The 22,648-nt window shown below is 40.9% G+C and overlaps 1 protein-coding gene across 1 annotated transcript in view; it reads right to left on the minus strand.

Annotated features, from left to right (window-relative positions):
• The window catches only part of LOC122660173 (serine/threonine-protein kinase TOR), a 111,888-nt gene that overhangs the window by 56,170 nt on the left and 33,070 nt on the right, over window positions 1-22,648 (minus strand). Inside the window, exons 6-14 of the mRNA XM_043855365.1 lie at window positions 18,176-18,335; window positions 17,904-18,047; window positions 17,594-17,763; window positions 17,309-17,513; window positions 17,037-17,234; window positions 14,952-15,104; window positions 1,913-2,034; window positions 1,626-1,725; window positions 1,459-1,554 (exon numbers count right to left, since the gene is read on the minus strand). Of these exons, the coding sequence (XP_043711300.1) occupies window positions 1,459-1,554; window positions 1,626-1,725; window positions 1,913-2,034; window positions 14,952-15,104; window positions 17,037-17,234; window positions 17,309-17,513; window positions 17,594-17,763; window positions 17,904-18,047; window positions 18,176-18,335 (1,348 nt within the window). The remainder of the gene's footprint in view (window positions 1-1,458; window positions 1,555-1,625; window positions 1,726-1,912; window positions 2,035-14,951; window positions 15,105-17,036; window positions 17,235-17,308; window positions 17,514-17,593; window positions 17,764-17,903; window positions 18,048-18,175; window positions 18,336-22,648) is intronic.

Genomic DNA, 22,648 nt, shown 5'->3' on the forward strand with positions numbered 1-22,648 from the left:
TGTTACACTGCAATCATCTTCAAGTTTTCCTCTTGAATCTTGTTTAGTTTCAAGTTATTCGAGTTTATTGCTTCTGATGCAGATCATAGTGCAAAGAAAGAAGGTTTACGATTCTGGTACAAAACCTGCAGATCTGGTTTTAAGATCTACTTTAGTTACTAGTTACTTTCTATCTTGGTGACTCTTCCTTAGCTATGGAGAGTTACTATATTATTGAAAGGGAGCCTCCTACCATAATAGAGGTTTCCTATTTTGATTTTCACTGAGATTATAAATAAAAAGAGGGGCGCTGTACTCTAGCCTACGATTTTAGACAAAAGAAAAGATGATGGTTTTATGCTGTTTTTTCTTGTGACTTGTGAGATAAAAGATAGGCTGTGATATGCAGTTGCAAGGTGAGAGGCTTTGCATGGTCGGTGTGATGCTGATCGAGGCTTAAGTGGGATGCCCAAGTCATCTCCTTTTTATTTTTGCGTTCAGATGTTAAAAAGAAAAAAAAAATTTGTTATTGAAAAAAGGTTTCTGTTATTGATTTTGTTCGTCCCTATATCACGGCTCCTGTTACAATTAATCTCCCACAGGTTCTTTCGTTGGTTCAAGATCAATTCCACATTAGTTTCTGTCCTAATATATCAGAAATAGAATAACCTTGTTTCAATTAAATCCACCCACCACACTCCCTTGGGTTTGCTCCTCATCATGTAATAATGAAGTTTTGTGGCATTTTTCTATTTTCCACAACTTTGGACACACTTATACCACATATAACAAGTTCATTTTGGGTTTGAAATTTAACCAATGAGATGTGTGGAGGTCCTTTAAAACATATCCCACCCAAAGCCTAAAATGTACTACGATTTAAAGGTTTGTGAACTTTACACAGTTCAGTAGCACTTGTGAATGTTATAAGGACCCTTAAAACTTTAAATGGCATTAGACATTTTCTAACTGAAACAGTTTTCAAGTTTTTCTTCTTTCTTCAGTAAAAGGCAAAAGTCCAGCAAATTGGTCAATTTTTAGGCCTTAACCCAACAGCTCACTGGTTTGAACCATTCGGTGGATGCTGTGGCAAGTTCCAGCCATTGGATAGGTAGGGCCCTCTATGGATTAGCCACTTGTCAAATTGGTGGTCCAATTCAACCATATGGTCCACCTTGTACTGGTCTTTTCCTTATGTATTTTCAACTATCAATATATACAGCTCTGACTGTTTACCCTGTACTTTTTTCCAATTTTCAGTCTCTTTTCAACCATGTGTAAAAATGTTGAACTGAACAGGTGGGGCATAACCATGCCCCAATTTTGAGTGCCAAGTGGACTGTCAAGAGGCAGTTTCGATTAGGGCATTGAGCCTATGGTGCTACCACTCTCTTCTTCTTTTTTTTTTTTTTGTGTGTGTGTATGGAAAAACAAAAATGGCAGCCAGGAGGGGGGGGAGGAGGGGGAGAGTTTGCCCACCACTTTAGCGAGCTCCCCAACAGTTACAAGCACTCCATTGATAACACCATTATTAGCATTTGCCCCACTGCCTTCATTAAGCTTTGCCACAAGTGCCTGAAAAATTACAGCCAATGTCAGAAATATAATTCACTAAACTGGCTAATGTAAAAGCAGCAATGCTGAACCTTGTGTATCGGAGCAATATATGGAAGAATTAGGCGTTCACAATTGCGAATTAAGCAACCCAGTAGTTTAGCACTTTCTTCTCTGCATTTGCTATCTGCACTGCTGACATAGCAAGATAAGTCAATATCCTAAGACTCAGCAGTAAAATATGCAAATGAAGAATAATTATTACAACATTATTACTACTACTGCAGTGCAATCTTCTGGTAGTAGTGGTAGTGGTACAGTAACAATAACAATAATAACATTGGGGACCATCATTAGAAAGTAAGATCCTTCACATTACCTTTGCTTCAGATACGTCAACAATTGTATCAGATGACGACGAAGGGCCGGAAGAACATACGCCGGATTCTTTTCTGATAATCTCCCAGCCACTGAGATAGCATATTCTCGAACATCAAAGTCCTACGGCAACAAATAACAAAGCAGAATACAAGGTGAGCATGTTCATAATTAGGTGTTAGTAGACATATTTCGACTCAAATATAACATCCAAGTGTTCAAAGAGGGAGAAAGAAAGCATATTCTCAAAACATCAAAGTCCTACAACAACAAAGAACAATGCAGAATAGATGGTGAACAAATTCATGAGTTGGCAGAAGTAGACATATCTAGGCTGGTATAAGTGTATAACAAGATACTGCTCAGGGAAGTGGAAAAGAGAACAGGACAAAACATTTAAATAAAGTATGCCAGAAACACCAACAATAATCAAAGATGGTACAAATTTCCTTCTCTTTCTGGTGAGCAATGCATATTTACAAACTTGCTCATGGACCACGTTACATAATGACATGCACTCAGTTGGGGAATCGCAAGCTTCTCTGGGCCCCACAGACCACTGCGTTAAGTTTCAGCCCTATTGGATTTCTGTTTTCTGAGTTATTAAATTTCAACTTAAAACCCTAAAATTCTTCTACCAAAAAAAAAATCTAAGATTCTGATATCCAGATTTTCCAGAATTTTTTTATTGTTTTCTGTTGCAACATTAAGACACCACAACCAGTTTCTATTCTTCCCTATTTTGCACTTTAGTTTATCCCCATTGCTGGGCTAATGCCAGCAGCTAACTTGCATCAGGGTTAGGGTTAGGATTAGGGTGTGGTTGGTAGCACCAGCTAATGCCCAATGAGCCACCCTTAAATTATTGGCTCTCTGTATAATTCCTTGCACCGAGGATAAGACATACCCAAAAAAGTCTAGCATAACAATCCTCCCATAGGCACCTACGGCAGAAAATGGGGTATGCCCCCCCCCCCCACCCAAAAAAAGGCATCTAGCCCCAAAAAGAGTAAAATGGCATAAGCACATCAACTCCCTTATGTTTTTTGGGAACACCCAATCAACTCATAACACCATCAGCAATGGAGCCAAAACCTCTTTGGCGAAGGAACAAAACACAAATAGATGATCGGTTTATTCACAACTCACCGTATGCATAAGAAAAACAAAAGGGGAGATGAACCACACCCTTCCTTCTATTCTAATATGTGTCCCAAGATCATCACCCTATTCTGAATTGTCTCCCAACCCGATGCTTTGCACTTCCAAGGAAATACAGCTTCAAAATAACCTTAAAGGAGAATGGGCTACGAGGATTTCTCCTCATCCTATGGATAAACATGTCAAACAAAGCAAAAAACAACAAGTTGGAAGTGAGTTTACTATAGAGCATAGCATCCAAATTCGCTTATCCTGATTTTTTTGCCAAAAGTAAATAAAGTATTTTACAAAGGGATTGAGCCTGGTTACAGAAACTAGCAGAAGAAAAAAAAGCAACCCCACTCAATACCAAAGCCAGAATGCACAATTATATCCTCACCCTTTACATACAGATCCGCTTTACAGCTTCAAACCTATACAGAGAAGGCATCCCATTGGGACCTAATAATTTAGACTTAGGTTTGAATAGTCAAACTAGGAGCCAAATAACCAGGATCTGATCTGAACAGTAATTCGGCCAGGGTAAAATAGGTGATTTTGATCAAATTAGAGTTAAGGTTTAGTGGGGTCTACGATTTGATGGTAGTGTTAGGGTTAGTTGATGTAGGGGAGTCATCAGTGAAGGTCTTATTAAGGTTTAATAGGTATAGGACTGCTAACTAGAACCGGCAGCAAGGTAGAAGTCTAGGGTTAAGGTTTGGGGAAAGAGATGTGAGTGGGGTTTTTAGGGTTAGAGTGGTCAGTTAGGGCTGCAACTAGGATCGAGTTCTCCAAGGGGGCAGGGGAGCATTCAATCCAAATATGGGGCTGTTTTAAAGGCTGGAATGGTCTGGGCAGTGAATGGAATGTGAGAAAAGGTTTAGAGATGGAGAGGAATCTAGGAGGTCTGGTTGTTTAGGATTAGAAGAAGAATGGCTAGGGTTGGGATGATTCAAACTTACTGTTGTGCAAACTGTCTTGGGCAGTAGCTTGTTTGAATGTTGACCTTTGAATAAACACCAGAACTTGAATCCACAGCAATGGCGAACCAAGAGAACTAGAAGAACCACCCGGGCTTCGCACCACAAGGTGTCGATTGGATCAAACACCAATCCCACCAGCCTTGATCACACACAAGACAATCTCCTTTAGAGAAGACAAGTTGCAGCAACAGCTTTAGAGCAGAATTTTCAAAAATGTGAGAGTTGAAGAAAGCTCCCACGAATTGGCCTTTATTTATAATGGTCATAAGGCCTTTTCCTAATCAGCCTTTATTTCACCTAATGTCAGAAATATTAATAGCCTCCAATTCTGGAGACTGAGAGGCCCACCAGATCAATTTTATGGACTGGAATTGCACTTTGCAATTCCAGGTTTGATTTTCTTTTGGAGAATCACTCCAAATTTAATTTCAAAGAAAGCACCTCCTTGCAGCTCCCTGAACTCAGGTAGGGCCTCATCCGCTGCGTCAAATCTTCAAAGCTGTGAGTACTACCTCCATTGAAGTTCTATTTGAGTGGTAATTACCATTGATTTGAAAAGGGAGCAAATCGAAGCCTCCACTTTGACCGGCAAACTACGTGTGTCCTCTGTGTCTCCATAAAGTATTGGTGCTTTTCACAATCAATATAGCCTGAAAGACTAAGAGAGTCCATCACTCCCTTCCGTCCAGCAAGTCTGCAACTTCCATGCTTCCTCCCTCCAATACCTTCTAGACTTCCTCATTAACCTTCCCATTTTCTGTCTTTGTACCTTTTCTATCCAATATTGCTGCTCCAAAGTAGCCATTTTACGTCCTTATTAAATAGATTTGAGGTAGAGGATGATAAAGAGAGAGAAAGAAAACAGATTGATAACAGAGATGGGGTCGTGTAAAGATGAGAAATCAAGACGGCTTTGGAGAGGGTTGAAGACCCTCTTCTTCTTGGCAGCAATGTTGATTTCTACCATCCTCTTCTCTACTCTTGTCATCTTTGTCATCATAGTTGTCATGGCGTCTAGGCAACCCAAGGCGCTAGAGGGGGCCTGGACAAAAGGCAACTCCAACAAGGTGCCCGCCTAGGCGACCCTAGTTGTCAAGGCACCTAGACGCCTAGGCGACGCCTTGACAACTATGCTTGTCATAGCCGATGTGGTTCTCTCTTCACTCCCTCTTTCATTTGGAACTTTCTTCTCATCTTAGAAATAACGATTTCTGATACTCTCTAATTCTTATCCCTCTCATCTTAATCATCAGACCAGCCATGATCATATGTAAGAACTAAAGCACATCCAACACCAAATCTGCTTTTCTAAATTAGTTCAATTTCAACTTTGGATCTACCAAAACATATAATAGATAGGACTTGTGTTTGGTTGTCTAAGGTGCTTATTATTTCTGTGATGGCCTATGCTTTCGCATGGCTATACTTGGGGGTAACAGCTCTGTGTTCGTTGCTGGCTGTGATTTTTGTTTCGTTTAAGGCCTCTTATGTCTTTGATGGTTCAAGCACCAGTTGAGGTGACGAATAAGGTTATCACAGAGTAATGGAAATGGCGCTGTTCATTTTCTCTCTGGCTTTGGCAATCCATCAAATAGTTGTCCCCTACAGGACCAGTTGTCGTCACACAGGCGTTGCTGCATGTGTCTGTGCCCCAGTGACCTTCTTAGGGCTTCTGCCCCTGGTTCCAGTGGCAGTGGTAGGGCCAAGGTTGTTGAGAGGTGAGGAGGAAGCTGTGGTTGTGGTTGTGGTTGTGGTTGTGGTTGTGGTTGCGGTGGTGGTGGTGGTGGTGGTGGTGGTGGTGGCTGAGGTTGATGGTGGATGGGAGTGGGCTGCAGCAAAGCCTTCAGCGAATGGATTGAAAGGGGAGAAGTGCTGAGACACTTCCGCCATTCCACTCCGCAGAATCACTCCCACGGAACAGAATCACAAAAAACAACGCTTTTATCTAGAAATTACTCCTGCAGAATAGAAACGTTATCAAACGGTGCATAAATAATAGATCCAGGAATAGAATCCACAGACTCTTCCTTTCTCCATGTTAGATATCGAGAAGGGTTAGTGGGGTTAATTTTGGGATTTTATCCTCTCTTGTCTCTTGTGTACCCTATACTTATATATATTAATGAAAGGGGGAGTTCAACACTTAACGGTTGTTCTCCCCAAAGGATTACAGCCTCTTCTCTTCTTCTTCATCTTCTTCCTGTCCTCCCCTCCATTAAATGTAGTTCTATTTACATGGTATCAGAGCAAGGCCCTTAGGAGTCGATTCTACATCCTAGGACCTACTCGATTACTCTCAGATTGATCAAGACAGAGTTGCAATTTTGAAGGTTTCAGATTTGAAGGTTTTCGTGACCACAGTTTGAAGGGATTGCAGCACCCTATGCTGCGTTTTGGTATAGTTTGTCGATTTTGTGGTGATTGCTTGATATCGATTCAGGGTTTTGGGAAGAGATTGTTTTTCGATTTCAGTTCCTTTTTTTGGTGATTTGAAGGTTGTTTTTAAGGTTTTCCCTGAATCGATTTTGTTACAAAATTGATTTCTGAATTTTCAGTGGCTGTTGGCAATTGTGTTTGCTTGCTGGTTCGTCGATTTTGCTCCTTTTTTGTTAGTTGTTGGTGATTTTCTGCATCGTTTTGCTTGGTCGAGATGGTAGAACCAGGTGATGATTCCAAAGGTGTTGTTTCTGAGGTTGTTTCGGGCTCTTCCAAGTCTATTACAGAGAAGATATTGAAAGAGTGAGTAATTTCCAGCAAAGGAAGAAAATTGTGTGGGTTGTTTTAACTAGTCGTGGCCAACAGAAACATCTTACAAAGGCCAAACTAGAGGATGATGAAGCGTGGAAAATTGTAGATGCATACATTCTGGGACAGAAGTTGAATAGTATGGATTCATAGATTGTTGACTTAGTAACTCACATAGATACTGTGAAGGAGTTATGGGATTACTTACATGTTGTGTATTCTGGACAGAATAATTTATCCTGTATATATGAGCTGTCACAAGAATTCTATCGTGCTGATAGGAAGGGGAGTCTATTAACCAAATATTTTGCGGATTATAAACAAAAGTTTGAATAATTGAATGCATTGCTGCCCATTAGTTTGGATGTGAAACAGATGCAAGATCAACGTGAACAACTTGCAGTCATGGGACTTTTTGGGAGGACTGAGCTAGGAATATGACTCAGTACGCTCCACTATTCTTAAAGGTGATAAAGTTGCCTCACTTGCAGAAACCTTTTCTCGCATTCTTCGTGTTTCTCATGATAGTTCACATGAATCAGCAGCTGCTCATGGTGAGCGTTCAGCCCTTATTGCCTCTAGTCAAGGGAGAGGCAATGGTAGACGTAATGGGGGCCACGGTGGTGGTACAGCTAGCCGTGGAGGTCGAAGAGGCAATGGTAGTGGTAATGGCGGTGAAAATTCTGGTTCTGTGAAGACCTGTAATCATTGTGGTTGACCAGGACACATCCAACGCTTTTGTTGGAAACTTCATGGGAAGCCACCACAACAGCAGTATGCTAATTCAGCAGCTAGTATCGAGTCTCCTGCTACACCTTCTGAGGGTAAGGTGGTAAGATTATCTGATGAGGATTATGCTTGGTTCACACAGTTTCAGATTTCTCAGCCTTCTACATCTTCCCCCACAGCTACCTTTTCCCAGATAGGTAATGCCATTGTGTGTTTCTCCACTTCTCGCCCTTAGATCATTGATTCAGGTGCCTCTAATCATATGTCTGGTGAGTCAGGTAATTTTCCTTCCTTTCGGTCTACAGAATCTAGTGTTACATTTGCTGATGGTTCCTTTGCCAAAGTCACTGGCACGGGTACTGTCAACCCAACTAAGTCTTTATCCTTGTCTTCTGTTCTCCATTTACCTGACTTTCCTTGTAACCTGCTTTCTGTTTATAAAATTACTAAAGCCTACAATTGTTCAGCGACCTTTTATCCTGAATCTTATATTTTTCAAGATCTTATTACGAAGAAGATGCTTGGTAGGGGACGTGAGAAAGGGGGTTGTATTCAAGTGTTTTGTCTCCACACCAAGTTCATTGTCGGCGGAGCCATCCATCTTTGCAAAGTTTACGGAAGTTGGATCCTCATTTTAGTTCCCTTTCTAGTTTAGAGTTTGAATCATGTCAGTTTGGAAAGCACCACCATGTGAGTTATTCCCCTAGAGTCAATAAACGGTCTGCATACCCTTTTTCTTTAGTGCATTCTGATGTATGGGGGGCCTTGCCCTGTTTATTTCTAAGATGGGATTTAAATATTTTGTAACCTTTGTCGATGACTATTCTAGAGTCACCTGGATTTATTTAATGAAAGTCGTTCTGAGTTGTTTGCCATTTTTCGTGCCTTTGTTACTGAAATTCAGACTCAGTTTAATAAGAATATTTGTGTTTTACGTAGTGATAATGCACATGAATATTTTTCATCTCCATTTAATTCTTTTATGGTTGACTGTGGTATGTTGCACTAGCCTTCTTGTTCAGACACACCCCAACAAAATGATGTGGCTGAATGAAAGAATAGACATTTAATAGAAGTGACCCTTTCAATTCTTTTTTAGATGAAAGTATCAAAAATCTTTTGGGCTGATGCTATTTTGACTGCCTGTTTTCTTATAAATCGTATGCCATCTTCTGTGTTACAGGGTGGGATTCCTCATTCTTTTTAATTCCCTACTGAACCTCTCTTTGTTTTACCGCCCAGGATTTTTGGGAGTGTGCTTTATTCGTGATCATCGTCCAGGTCTGTCCAAATTCCCAGGGCTATTAAATGTATTTTCTTGGGTTATTCACGCACTCAAAAGGGTTATCGGTGTTACCCACCAGTTCTTCAAAAGTACTTTGTATCTGCTGATGCTAACTTTTTTTAGTCCACCACTTATGATGATACATCTTTTGTTTCCTCAGAGTTGGACGAGGATCTTCCTTTATATGTGGTGCAACGTAATGTTTCCCAGGGTCAACCGGCTGCAACTCCGTCTCTGCGTCCGCCTCCTCCTGTTTGGCCAGCACCTCCTCCTATTCGGTTCACCTTTGTTCGGCGTCCTCGAGTTGATACAGCACCCCTGGTCTAGATTGATCCTCCCACTTCAACTTCGCCTGCAGATCTTGCTCCTTAGTTAAGTATTCCTTCTTCTGATCTTGATGTTCCCATTGCTATTCGTAAAGGTGTTCGTAGTTGTACTCAACATCCTTTGTCAAATTTTGTTTCTTATATAGGCATGTCTGCTAACTTTTCTACTTGTCTCTCTACTGTTGAGTCTTATCCTACCCCTAAGTCTGTTTCAGAGGCATTATCCCACTCTGGCTGAGGATAGCTATGGAGGAGGAATTGGTTACCTTGGCTGACAATCACACTTGGGACTTGGTACCGTTACCTATTGGCAAGAAGGTCGTTGGCTGTCGGTCAGTATATGAGGTTAAAGTGAATCCTGATGGCTCCTTGGCTCATTTGAAGGCACGCTTGGTTGCCAAAGGTTATATGCAGGTTTATGGGGTTAATTATCTTCATACTTTTTCACTTGTTGCCAAGCTTGCATCTGTTCGTCTTTTGATCTCTCTTGTTGCATCCCATCATTGGCTTCTTTTTCAGTTGGATGTGAAGAATGCTTTTCTTCATGGTGATCTCCATGAGGAAGTTTATATGGAGCAACAGGTTTGTTGCTGAGGGAGAGTCTGGTCTAGTGTGCAAACTTAAGAAATCGTTGTATGGTTGAAACAATCTCCCAGAGCCTGGTTTGGGAGATTTTCGGATGTTGTTCTAGAATTTGGGATGACTCGGTGTGGCAGTGATCATTCGGTATTCTACCGGCATAGCAAGGCGGGCAGGATATTTTTGGTGGTATATGTAGATGATATAGTCATCACTGGTGATGATGTTGAAGGCATTAAGTAGCTGAAGATACATTTGCAGCGTAAATTTAAGACCAAAGATCTTGGCAAGTTGAAGTACATTCTTGGAGTTGAGGTAGCTCAGTCTAGCAAAGGTATTTCTCTCTCCCAAAGAAAAATATGTTCTTGGTTGGCTTTCTAGCTAGACTGGTAGCTTGGAGCGAGGAACATACGGGAACAAGAGTGAGACTGGCTTGACTAGTGAGTGAGAAATGAAAGACTAGCTGACAGACCCACTAGACTAGACTGACAAGGTGACCTGCTTTCAGAAACAGGTATGCTTGGGTCTAAACCTTTGGATACTCCAATGGATCCAAATTTGAAGTTGACAGCTGACAGTGGTGATGCTCTTGATGATCCGGAAAAATATAGAAGACTTGTTGGAAAGTTAAACTATCTCACTATGACTCGACCGGATATTGCCTTTCCAGTTAGTGTAGTAAGTCAGTTTCTGTCCTCTCCCAGGACATCACATTGAGATGTTGTGATTCGGATTTCGAGATACCTCAAGAAAGCTCCAGGTCATGGTCTACTCTACACTGATCATGGTCATGGACGTGTTGAGGGGTTTTGTGATGCAGATTGGGCTGGGTCCCCTGTGGATAGAAGGTCTACTACTGGGTATTGTCTTTGTGGGGGGAAATTTGGTGTCATGGAAGAGCAAGAAACAGCCAGTAGTAGTGAGATCTGGTGCAAAGGCAGAGTATCGGGCTATGGCACAAGTTACTTGCGAGCTAATGCGGATGAAGCAATTGTTGACTGAGTCGAAGTTTAAGGAAAAGTTACCTATACAGCTGTGGTGTGATAATCACATTGCTATCCATATAGCTTCCAATCCTGTATTTCATGAGAGGACGAAGCATATAGAGATTGATTGTCATTTTGTTCGAGAGAAACTACAAAAAGGTTTTATTGCTCCACAACATGTTCGTATAGGAGAGCAACTTGCTGATATTTTTATCAAGTCATTGGGAAGTGTGAGAATTGATTATATTTGTAACAAGCTGGGCATAATTAACATCCATGGTCCAGCTTGAGGGGGAGTGTTAGATATCGAGATTTAGCATCTCGGTATTAGCGTCTGGGTTAGTGGGGTTATTTTGGGGATTTTATCCTCTCTTGTCTCTTGTGTACCCTATTCTTATATATATATATATATTAATGAAAGGGGGAGTTCAACACTTAACGGTTGTTCTCCCCAAAGGATTACAACCTCTTCTCTTCTTCTTCATCATCTTCTTCCTCTTTTTCTTCTCCATTAAATCTAGTTCTATTTACACTCCACATAACCATTTATTTATCCAACTCTAAGGATAGGAAAACATCCTAATGTAGTCCTAAATTGGTAGGAGACCTACTAGGAGCCAAACAACAGAATCAAATAACAAAAGGGGCTGCTGATTCGAATGGACAGCACTAGGATTTAGGTCAATTCCTAGGGTTAGGGTTGGATTTTGGGAAAGGGGTTTATAGGGTATTAATGTGCAGGTCTAGGGTGTTTTTATGGCATATACATAGTAGGACTTGGGAAGGTTTTAAAATTCTGCAATTTTGGACAAAATTGTGTTGCAGGTTTTGGGTTTTAATGGAGTGAAGGAATGGAGGGGATATAAAACTGGTTTTGAGGTCTGATGGGGAAAGGATAGCTTAGGTAGGAGGATGAAGGAGAGAAGGATGTATTCTGGAATTGAGAGTAAACTTACTAATTTGAAGAACCAGCAAGGCAGCAGCTAGGAACTTGAAGAAACCTCCCGATCTTCACGATGCAAGGAGTTGCAGGAGTCCACCCACCCTATCCACCTTGAGATCCACAAGGATATACACTCACAAAGAGCAGCAGCAATGGCAGCAAGCATAAAGCTAATTTTTATTAATCAAATGCGTATTCAATACTGGCCTCCCTTACAAACTTATATAGAAGACTCAAAAATAGACTTAGACACTAAAAAGGAAAGGCCAAACCCTATCCCTAACCTATTAGGTAACTTAAACTGACTAGAAAACTAGAATAATAAAGGAAATAGACTCAAAACATGGCTAGACTTACAGAGTCCTAATCCAGCCCAACTTACATCACATAATCACTTAAGTTGTCACATGACCACTTAACCAAGTCAAATGATCACTTAAATTGAACCAATTGGATGCAATCAATTTGAACCGGTTCAATTAAAAAACATAAAAATAAACTAAGTATTGGGCTAATCCCGTATGCAACCTATATACCCCTAGTTTAGGCCATAATTAGTAAATACGCGTATTATATGCATATAATACACGTACCCGAACGTTTTAATGAAAAAATCACTGTATTGCGTATAATACTTTAGAGTCCGATAAATACGCGGACTTTAAGACCTAACGTATTATACACGAATAATACGTGTATTATACGCGTATAATACGTTTACTTAAATATTTTAAAAAAAAAAAACCTAAAGTCGATCTTAACCGTTAAACCAATTTAATAATATTAACCGTTAGATAAAATAAAAAATTAAAATATACCCACTTACCAAAACCAATTAACCAAACCAAAGTAACAAACCCTCGTCTTCTCGACTTCTCCAGCGGAAAACGAAAGGAACTCCATCCGTCCATCGTCCAACGGCTGCTTCTCAGTTCTCACTCTCCACATTTGTCTCTGTCTCTTCTTCCTCTTCTTGCGTTCTTCAGGCCATCGATTGCAGCACGCTTCTTGCGTTCTTCACGCCGGAGATTGCAACATTACTTCTTGCTTTCTTCAGGCCGGCGACTACAACGATGCACTTGCAGCAGTGGATTACTTAAGGTATTTATGACAATGTTTTATGTATCATTGTACACCTGCTAGATAGGTGATTATTTTTCTTTTCTTTTTTTGATGAAACACAAACCTGAAGCTTGTTCAGGACTGAAACCAAGATAGTGGGGTGGAAGGTTGTTGATGGGGGTGATACCATGATAGGCAGTTGACGGTTGTCAACGTTGGTCTTTTGCTTTGAGAGGTTGAGAGGTGCATTTCTATAGATGTTAGTATTAGTTAGTTGACCTTAATTCAGTGTTTATGTTAACTGTTTAGTGGTGTTTGTGCGTCAAACTGGTTCTTCAAGGCTTTCTTCCTCTGGTTGAATGTAAAATGCTGTAAAGTTTAGACAAAAACAGTATGGTAGATGGTGGATTTTTAACTTAATTCGTATGATAGTTGTGATTATGTTTCTTATATTGGAATTTGATCTCCATATTTGTTTTCCCTTTCACAAGAGAAGAGATTCTGCATATTAATGAAGGATCCTTTCATGTTCAGAAGACTGATATTAATCATCTTCTAGTTGAACAAGATAAAATTTGGATGGAATAGTCTCGAGACTTTCCGGATCTGTAGTTGCTCGTTGGATCCCCCTTGTTTTTCCTCCTTTTCTTGTGCTTCCTTCAGCTATCACTGTGAAGCAGAAGTTTGTTTTGAATTTGCAGAGAAACCGTATTATACACGGCAATAATACGGTACGTGTTCATTTCAATCATCCCTTTTGATTGACCATTCTAATCCATACTATAAAGAATGTAATGAATCTAGGCTTGTTAACCAATCAAACTATATATTTAGGCACCTTAGTAAATGCTATTATTGTGTTTCTTAGGTGTACATGTCTATTGCATACTGAATATATGCCCGTATTTTTGCTCCCGGATTTTTACAGAGCAACCGTATTATACACGTACAGTATTATTGCCGTAGCATTTTATTGCGCTGGATTTTTCGAAAAGTATTATTGCCGTACAGTCCATTTGACTGTCGTACGTATCCGTTCCCGTATTGTTGCCGTTCCCGAACTTATTAACTATGGTTTAGGCTCATTAAAGCGGCCTATTACATAGAAAACCCCTGGGATCAAAGGCCCAACATATATATCTATCCCAACCCTAGACTTATTCCTAATAAAAGAAGCCCAATTTGGTGATAAATCTACATCACATCCTGCAAGCTGAGTTATCTATGCAGTAGAGTTCCTTTGTTGTTGTCAGATTACTAGTTTGTATTCTATTCCTAGTTCTTACCAATAATTTGTAATTTATCAGGGAAAAAATAAAAAACATCCTGCAAGCTGTCTAACAGTTCCTGAACATTCTAAAATTTGGACTCCATAAACCCTCTTCTGAACCTGAGGTTTCAACTGATGACAGCCTCCCATAATACACAACACCCACACCACTCTGACATGGTGAAAAGTCTAGGAAAAGAATCTCTCAACAGGTCTGCCCAGAATCTAATCCAATCCCCATACATAACTAAGTCCTAAACCATCAAGACATAAAAGAAAAAAATGCCCAATATATCAGTGCATTAAGAAGTTACAACTAGACAACATTCAGAAGGTTTCTGGTTATAAATCCTCCATATTCTGATGTATTGGGTCTTTTGACTTTATCGTTGTAATTAATTCTTGTTTTTTTGGGGCCTCCGAAGGGATTGCTTTACTCAGGATAGACCAAGCATGCAATCTGGATTAAAACTCAACACAAACTACAAATTAAGTCATTCATATGGAGCAACCGTCCAGAGCATGGACAAAAATGTTTAAACTAATAACCTGACCGTCAAAATTGTGGAGAAGGCTAGTTGAAACATGTTAATTTTACAATTTTTGGAAAGTGATTGCCGAGGCACTATACAGCCCAAAGTATGTAGGCCAGGTATAGTTTTTGGCCTATTATAAGGTGCCACCATGTTACTCCTTTCCTTCAGAAACTCAGGAAGTTCATAAGTTGAGGAAAGCACTTCCCCTCGTCTAAAGCAACTTTCAACATGGCCTGAAAGATTCAGAGTATCTTATGTTTCGTGCTTGCTATGAAATGAATTACACTGATCACACCCTCTACGTCAAGCATGGACATGGAAAGATGTTGATACAACATATTTGCCTACGGAACAAAGAATAACGAATTAAACTAAAAGATGCGACTTGTTGCTCAGACATTACTCTCCATCACGAGACAATTATTTTATAATTCCATATAAGACAGCTTTTCATACCTCATCATTCAGTGCAACAAAGACAGCACTCAGACTATCAGCTTGTGCTAAAAACTCATCAAAACCTCCATTTCCATGGAGAGATGAAAATACTGACTCCCGAACACTAACATCCGCATCTGCAACAGCTGCAATGAGAAGCTTTTCCACAATCTGCATGTAACACCAAGATTAATCATTACATACCGATAGGCACAACTCCAAACAAGTTCAGTTCAAAACAAACAAAAATGACAATATATCACAGAATTCTGCCAAAATATTTATGACACCACACTCCAAATGCACCTCCCCCCCCCCCCCCCAACTTCATTCACCCTAAAAAAGGGCGTACCGAGTGCATGAGACTCCAGTCACTGCAGGATATGGGAGGGTCATAATGTACGCAGCCTTACCCCTGCTTCACAGAGAGGCTGTTTCCTGACCACTTCACCCACCCTATTCTAAACAAAAGGGTGTATCCAATGCACGAGGCTCTGGCCACTGCGGGCTCTGGGGAGGGTCATAATGTATGCAGACTTACCCCCACTTAGCGGAGAGACTGTTTTCGGACTCAAACCCAAGACCACTAGGTCGCAATGGAGCAACCTTACCGTTGCACCGAGGTCTGCCCTCTTCATCCACCTAATACCTAATTTCTCAAAATAAATAAACCAACTTAGAAAATCCTATTAGGACTCCTAACTTGCTAAACTACTAAACCACCAAAACAGAAACTAAACCTAATAGGACTACTACTTAAGACAAAACAGTTAATTGGCCCCACAAGCTCCCTATAACAACTACTATTATATAAATCCCAAACTAATCACTAATGAACCCCACAACTAATTAAAATATAGGCAAGAGATTGCTGCCTGGTCATGTAGCCCCTGCACCAGCGTGGGGGCCAATGAGAGCACCCACAGGGGCATCAGTCTGGATGTAACTTTTAATTTCACTGGAAAAAAATCGCCCTAATGTAAGCATGCAAAGGAATAGCAAAGACCCTAAACAATACCACAAAAGAATTTCATTTCCAAGGAGAATGAGGCACAGATTCACTCTACTGGCAGCAATTTTCATCTTGGCAGCTTTTCTGGCAGCATTTCCAGGGACCCCCAACTTAACTACTTCAACACTTCGTACAATTGGACAGTACCCACAGACTTCAATCAAGAACTTTTCACCCTAAGAACAATTCCTCCCTTCCATTAGACTCCTAAATCGCAGTTCAACATGCTTCCTGGAACTGAGCCCCAGGACCCCAGAAACCCTGACCCCCTAAAACCCTATAGCAACCCTTTAAGCCTATAACTAGATACCTATTTTACCAAATCTTGCAACCAACCCCCCTCCACCCTCCACCCTCCCCCGCCCCCCCCCCGCCCAAAAAAAAGGAAACCCCTAGCGCTTGCTGACAAATCTCAGTTTCATCCCAACAGCACCTCCCTTACAAATTTACAATAATCCTGTAAGCCTTTTATTTCAATCCCAGAACTCTAAACATACCCTATACAATCCCACGGCTCATATAATTTCACAACTTGCTTTTCCCAAGATTGGCAACCTCTAAAAATTCTTCTCAATCCAAACGATTCCATTTAGATACTGCTAAACCACTTTGAACACAAAGATTACACTGCAGTATAAATCATACTTTTGGAGTTTATTTTAGACTGTTATTCAGTAGTTGTACAGTTTCTCCAACACAAAAACTTACTTCTGATGTATAAACCTTTGAATACATCCCTTACCTCCTTTTTCCAAAGAGTTAGACCTCTCCACGGGGAGTCTTTCATATGCTAACTTCAATCAGCATTAATTGGACTGAATTGGGAAAATTGAAAATGCAGTTCAATCGAAGAATTCAAAAAAATCAGAAATCGTGGCAGACTCAAGATCTAAGTAGCATGCATAAAACAAACAGCAACAGCAAAGTAAACATGACAAACGGAAAAAACTTGTGTGTATTTGGTGCGAAACTGCACACATCACACACCCCAACACCTACCTACCCATCCACGGGCGCACACACACACAAAAACAAATAAAACAAATATGATGAATAATTTTGAATACAAGATGAATAGTTTTGAAATAAACCTCCTCAATAAGACGCCTCCGCTTTCCTCCACCAGTTCGATTTGACCTAGTAGAACTAAACTGTGTAGACACTATTCCAGAAAAGGAATTTGCAACTAATCTGCAACAACATAGGGCAGCATCTCTTCGGGTCGCACCATCCTCATCTTCCAAATATACAACAACAGAATCCTTTGCAAACTCAAGAAGTTCATGGCCCTACACCAAAATTTAATTCCGTGGTGAAATGACAAGAATAGTTGTACAGCTCAGACAGAAAACCACAAACTAACCTTGAAATTAAAACGAGCAAGAGTTTGCAAAGCAAGTTGCACAAGAGCAGAACCACTAAGGTCTGAAACTTGCTGAGGGTTATTGATCATACTTCCACGAACTGCTACAACACCTGGCCTGGGCTGCGTATAATGGGCCCTCGACAGGGCTAATGAAATACAGTCAAGCAAGCGGTCTTGTATGGTAGGCAGCAAAGAGGGAATACTGAAAGGTCCCCAGAGAACAGAATATTAGACTTCCTTAAAGGATCTAACAATCAAAACAGCAGAAATAAACAAGTATACCTGATGGTGATTTGCTCGAGGGCTTCTACAAGTGTAGGAGAAAGACCAGCAGAAAACATAGCATCCAAAAGGCTGCGAACATGAGGCTCCATGGCCAGCCCCATGGCTTTCGCAAAGCTTCCAACACAAGCCAAAGCCTCGAGAGATGGTCTACCTCTACGAGGTGCAATCTACAAATCAACCATAAAGACCAGTAACATTATGAACAGAAATAGAAATAAAGAAACGAATAAAATATATTGACTATAACAAAAGAAGAGAGAATAACTAGTTAGAGACCAAAATTCATCAATAAAAATATAGAACATACAGCATCACGCAAATGAACAGTAATTGTTGGTAAATAGTGTATAAGTTCCCCATCCAAAGCACCAGCCATTTCTCCAAGAGCAATAAACCCACTAGCACGTTCAGAATGTATTCGAAGAACTGCCAGAATGTGATCCATGCAAATCTGCAGAAGAAATCACAAATACAGTCATTACGAGAACAGGGTGATCAAATATTAATATAATACTCAAGCAAAACTGCCTTCTTCAATTTTAGAAGTATAACATATCATGCAAAAGATAGCATACAAACCGTCAAGTAGTTTGTAACAAAACGGTCCCGCAGAAAATGAGCAATACGGGGAAGCAGAGAAGTTATGCTGAGGCGAACAAGTTTATCCTTGTGCTCTAGGTATCTAAGAACAATCTCTGCCACTTCTCTGTATCTTGACATCATAAACTCGCCAGTGTTTCTAGTGGAAGAAAAAAAGGAAGATAATCAGAAGATATACCACATATTACAAAACCTCCAACTGTAGAGAGCTAAATATGTGAAATAGAAAGGATCCTATGATGCATACCAGATTCTGTCGGATTCTTTCATTCATTTAATGACACAATCTTATAAAATATTAGGTTAATGTTAACAGATTTAGAATTAGAGTAAGGCTTGGATGATTAATGATCATCTCAAGCACTTTATTTATATCAATGAGAATAGAGAACAAAGGTACAAATAAGCAATGCGGGACTAAAGCCCACATAATAGAAACATAAAAAACATTAGAAAAGGGGGTCTAAAATACCCCTACGGCTCTAACACTCCCCCTCAAGTTGGAGCAAATATGTCAATCATGCCAATCATGCCCAACTTGACTAGATTAGGATGGAACAATTTTCCAGACAATCCATTGGTGAAAATATCAGCAACCTGATCAGAAGACTTCACAAAGGGAACACAAATCAATCCGTCTTCCAACTTTTCCTTGATAAAATGTCTGTCCACTTCAACATGCTTGGTGCGATCAGGTTGTACTGGATTGTGAGCAATGCTGATGGCAGTTTTGTTGTCACAGTACAACATCATAGGAAGATGAACAGGAACACCAAGGTATTGTAGCAAGCCTTTCAGCTAAAGTAACTCACAAATGCCCTGTGTCGTAGCACGAAACTCTATTTCAGCACTAAACCGAGCCACCATATTCTGCTTCTTGCTATGCCAAGTGACAAGATTGCCCCCTACTAAAGAACAATACCCAAAGATAGATTTCCGATCAGCAGAACCAGCCCAGTCAGCATCGATATATGCCTCTATCCGTAGGTGACCAAGAGGAGACGGAAGAATGCCTTTTCCAGGAGCTAACTTCAAGTAGTGAAGAATCCGAAGGATAGCCTCCATATGAGAAGAATAGGGGTCATGCATAAACTGACTCACAGTACTCACAACAACAGCAATGTCTGAACGTGTGTGTGAGAGATAAATCAGCTTCCCCGCTAGTCTTTGGTACCGGCTTTTACCAACAGGTTCACCCTCCTTTTCTTTGAGACGAACAGTAGCCTCCATAGGAGTATCTGAAGGGTGACATCCTAACAAACCAATTTCAGACAAGTCTAGGACATACTTTCTTTGGGAGAGAAAGATGCCTTTAGAAGACCTGGCAACCTCAATCCCTAGAAAGTACTGTAGCTTCCCTAGATCTTTAATCTCAAACTCCTGCCAAAGAAACTTCTTTAATCGGTTGATCTCCTCACCATTGTTGCCAGTAACCACAATGTCATCCACATAGACTATAGGAACAGTGATGGTTTTTCCAGCTCTTTTTATAAAGAGAGTGTGATCAACATTACTCTATTTATAGCCCACAGAAATCATGGCCTTATGAAACCGACAAAACCAAGCTCTAGGTGACTGCTTCAGCCCGTAAAGTGCTCACTTCAACTTGCACACTTTACTTTGATTACTGTCACAAGAAAACCCTGGTGGAATATCCATGTACACCTCCTCACCAAGTTCTCCATTTAGGAAGGCATTCTTCACATCCAGCTGTTGTAGATCCCATCCAAGATTGACTGCACAAGTTAGCAAAACCCGAACTGTATTCAACTTTGCAACAAGAGCAAAGGTCTCCTAGTAGTCAATCCCATATGTCTGAGCGAAGCCTCTTGCAACCAGACGTGCCTTATACCGATCCACAGTGCCATCAACCTTCTGTTTAACCATAAACACCCATTTTGATTCCACTGGTTTTTTCCCTGGAGGAAGATCTACAAGATCCCAAGTATTATTTTTTCTTAAGGCTTTCATTTCTTCCAACATAGCTGCCTTCCACTTTCCATCTGCATAAGCTTCTTGCCAATTTTTAGGAACAGAAACAGAAGAAAGAGAAGACACAAATGCACGAAAAGATAGAGAAAGAGAACTATAAGAAACAACGCGAGAAATGGGATGCAAGGTGCAAGTCCTAGTACCTTTGCAAAGAGCAATAGGTAGTTCGGAAGGAGAAGTCTCACCAGGAGGAGGAGGACAAGGATCTGGATCCTGAGCCAGCAATTGGATAGGTATGGGTGCCACAGTGGATTGATGTTGCCCTCTTTTGGAGCATCTCTTTTGGTAGGTGATAACATTCAAGTTGTCAATTCTCTTCTGAAATTCACTAATGGTCTTCTAGACAGGAGACAACTCCCGCTAACTAGGAACATGACCATCATTATTTTCTACAAGCTACCCTTGTAGAGGAATCCCTGTGGAAGAAGAGGCAGCAGCCAAAGTAGGCTCCAAAGTAGGCTGGACAGCAGCCATAGGAGACGGGGCAGCAGCCAAAGGAAAAGGGGCAGCAGCCACAGTAGGCTCCAAAGTAGGCTAGATAGCAGCCATAGGCTCCAAAGTAGGAGGAGCCTCAAGGGGAGAAAGCACAAACACATCTTCACTAGAACTGGAATTCTTCCCCTGAAGATGTGGAGATGGATAATAGAAAAGACGTTCATCAAAAACAACATCCATACTGACCAAAGTACGACGGGAAGGGGGATGGTACACTTATAACCTTTCTGGGTTAGAGAGTAACCCAAAAAAACACACCGCAACCCACGAGGGTCAAGTTTACCATGAGATTTCATGTCTCTGGCATAGCACACACAACCAAACACCTTACGACGAATCACAAAGGTGGAATTCCCATGTAAAAGTTCAACCGGACTGCGAGAATCAAGAACACGAGAAACAAACCGATTAATGAGATAGGTTGCAGTGAGGATAGCATCCCCCCAATATTGGGAGGGGACATGGCGCAAAAACATCAACGCCCAGGTCAGTTCCAACAAATGTCGGTTCTTCCTTTAAGCCACACCATTTTGGGTTGGGGTATCGACACAACTAGTCTGGTGAATAAACCCATTATCAGCCAAATACTTCTGAAATTGGTGTTCCTTATACTCGGTGCCTTTATCACTTATCAAAACCTTGAGATTAGCCTGGAACTGAGTTTGGACCATTCTATGGAAATGCTGAAAATAGGAAAAAACTTGACTCTTAGTGTGCATAAGATAAACCCATGTATGCCTAGAATGACAATCAATAGAAGAAACAAACCAACGATGACCAGAAAGGGAAGTTTTACGACTATGGCCCCAAACATCAGAATGCACCAATTGAAAAAGTGAAGAACTCCTTTTATTTGAAACCGAATAAGTAGAACGTGTCTGTTTGGCCAGAACACAAGCCTCACAGAAAAATCGGTCTTATCACATGATTTAACCAAAGTAGGAAATAACGATGCTAATATTCCTAATGGAGCGTGACCTAATCTAGAGTGCCACTGGTAAATTTCAGAAGAGACTAAGGAATTCTGATGTGGAAATGATAACAGGGGTGGAGTGAGACAACCATCATCAAGCAGGTACAAGCCACCATGCACTTTATCCAATCCAATAGTCTTCCCAGAGGCCATATCCTGAAACACACAATGGGAAGGAAAAAAAGTCACTTTACAGTTAAGATCACGAGTAAGACTACTAATAGAAAGAAGGTTAGTAGTAAAATTAGGAATATGCAAAACTGAAGACAAAGTAAGGGAGAAAGTGCAGTTGATGATTCCTTTTCCAAATATGGAGGAAAGGAAACCATCAGCTACTTTGACCTTGTCTTTCCCAGAAGTGGGAGAATACCGATGGAACAGGCTAGAGAAACCAGTCATGTGATCCGTAGCCCCAGAATCTATGATCCAATGATGGGAAGCTACAGAATCACAATGACCACCAAATGGAATACCTGACCGGACAAAGTGTGAACCTGAAGGAGCAAAAGAGGTGGCATGAGCTGATGTAGTAGAGGGAGCAGCAGCGGAAGACCTTAGTAGTCGTAGGAAAGCCTGTAGATCATCCTGGAATTGGCCAGTGTCAGTAGCCGGGCCTGTAGGAATAGATTCATAGTGGTTTGCCTTATTTTTTGTCTTTTTCTTGGCAGCCCGTTTAGCCTCAAAGTCAGCTAGCTTCCCGTGAAGTTTCCAGCACTTCTCTTTGATTTGGTAAGGCTTGTGACAATGCTCACAAGTAACAGTTCTTGTAGAAGAATCACCAAGAGAAACATTTCCGACAGGGGCAAGAGTAGCCTGGGCAGCAGACTGGAGGGCTGATCTGTCAGTAACAGGAGGGTGGAGCATAGCAGCCCGACGGTTCTCTTCAAGGGAGACCAAAGCATAGGATTGTTCAAGTGTGGGAAAAGGGGAATGACCCAATACCTGAACACGAATCTGATCATACTCCATGTTCAAACCAGCCAAAAAATCAT

Source organism: Telopea speciosissima, chromosome 4 (genome assembly GCF_018873765.1).
Source record: "Telopea speciosissima isolate NSW1024214 ecotype Mountain lineage chromosome 4, Tspe_v1, whole genome shotgun sequence".
Taxonomy (NCBI): domain Eukaryota; kingdom Viridiplantae; phylum Streptophyta; class Magnoliopsida; order Proteales; family Proteaceae; genus Telopea; species Telopea speciosissima.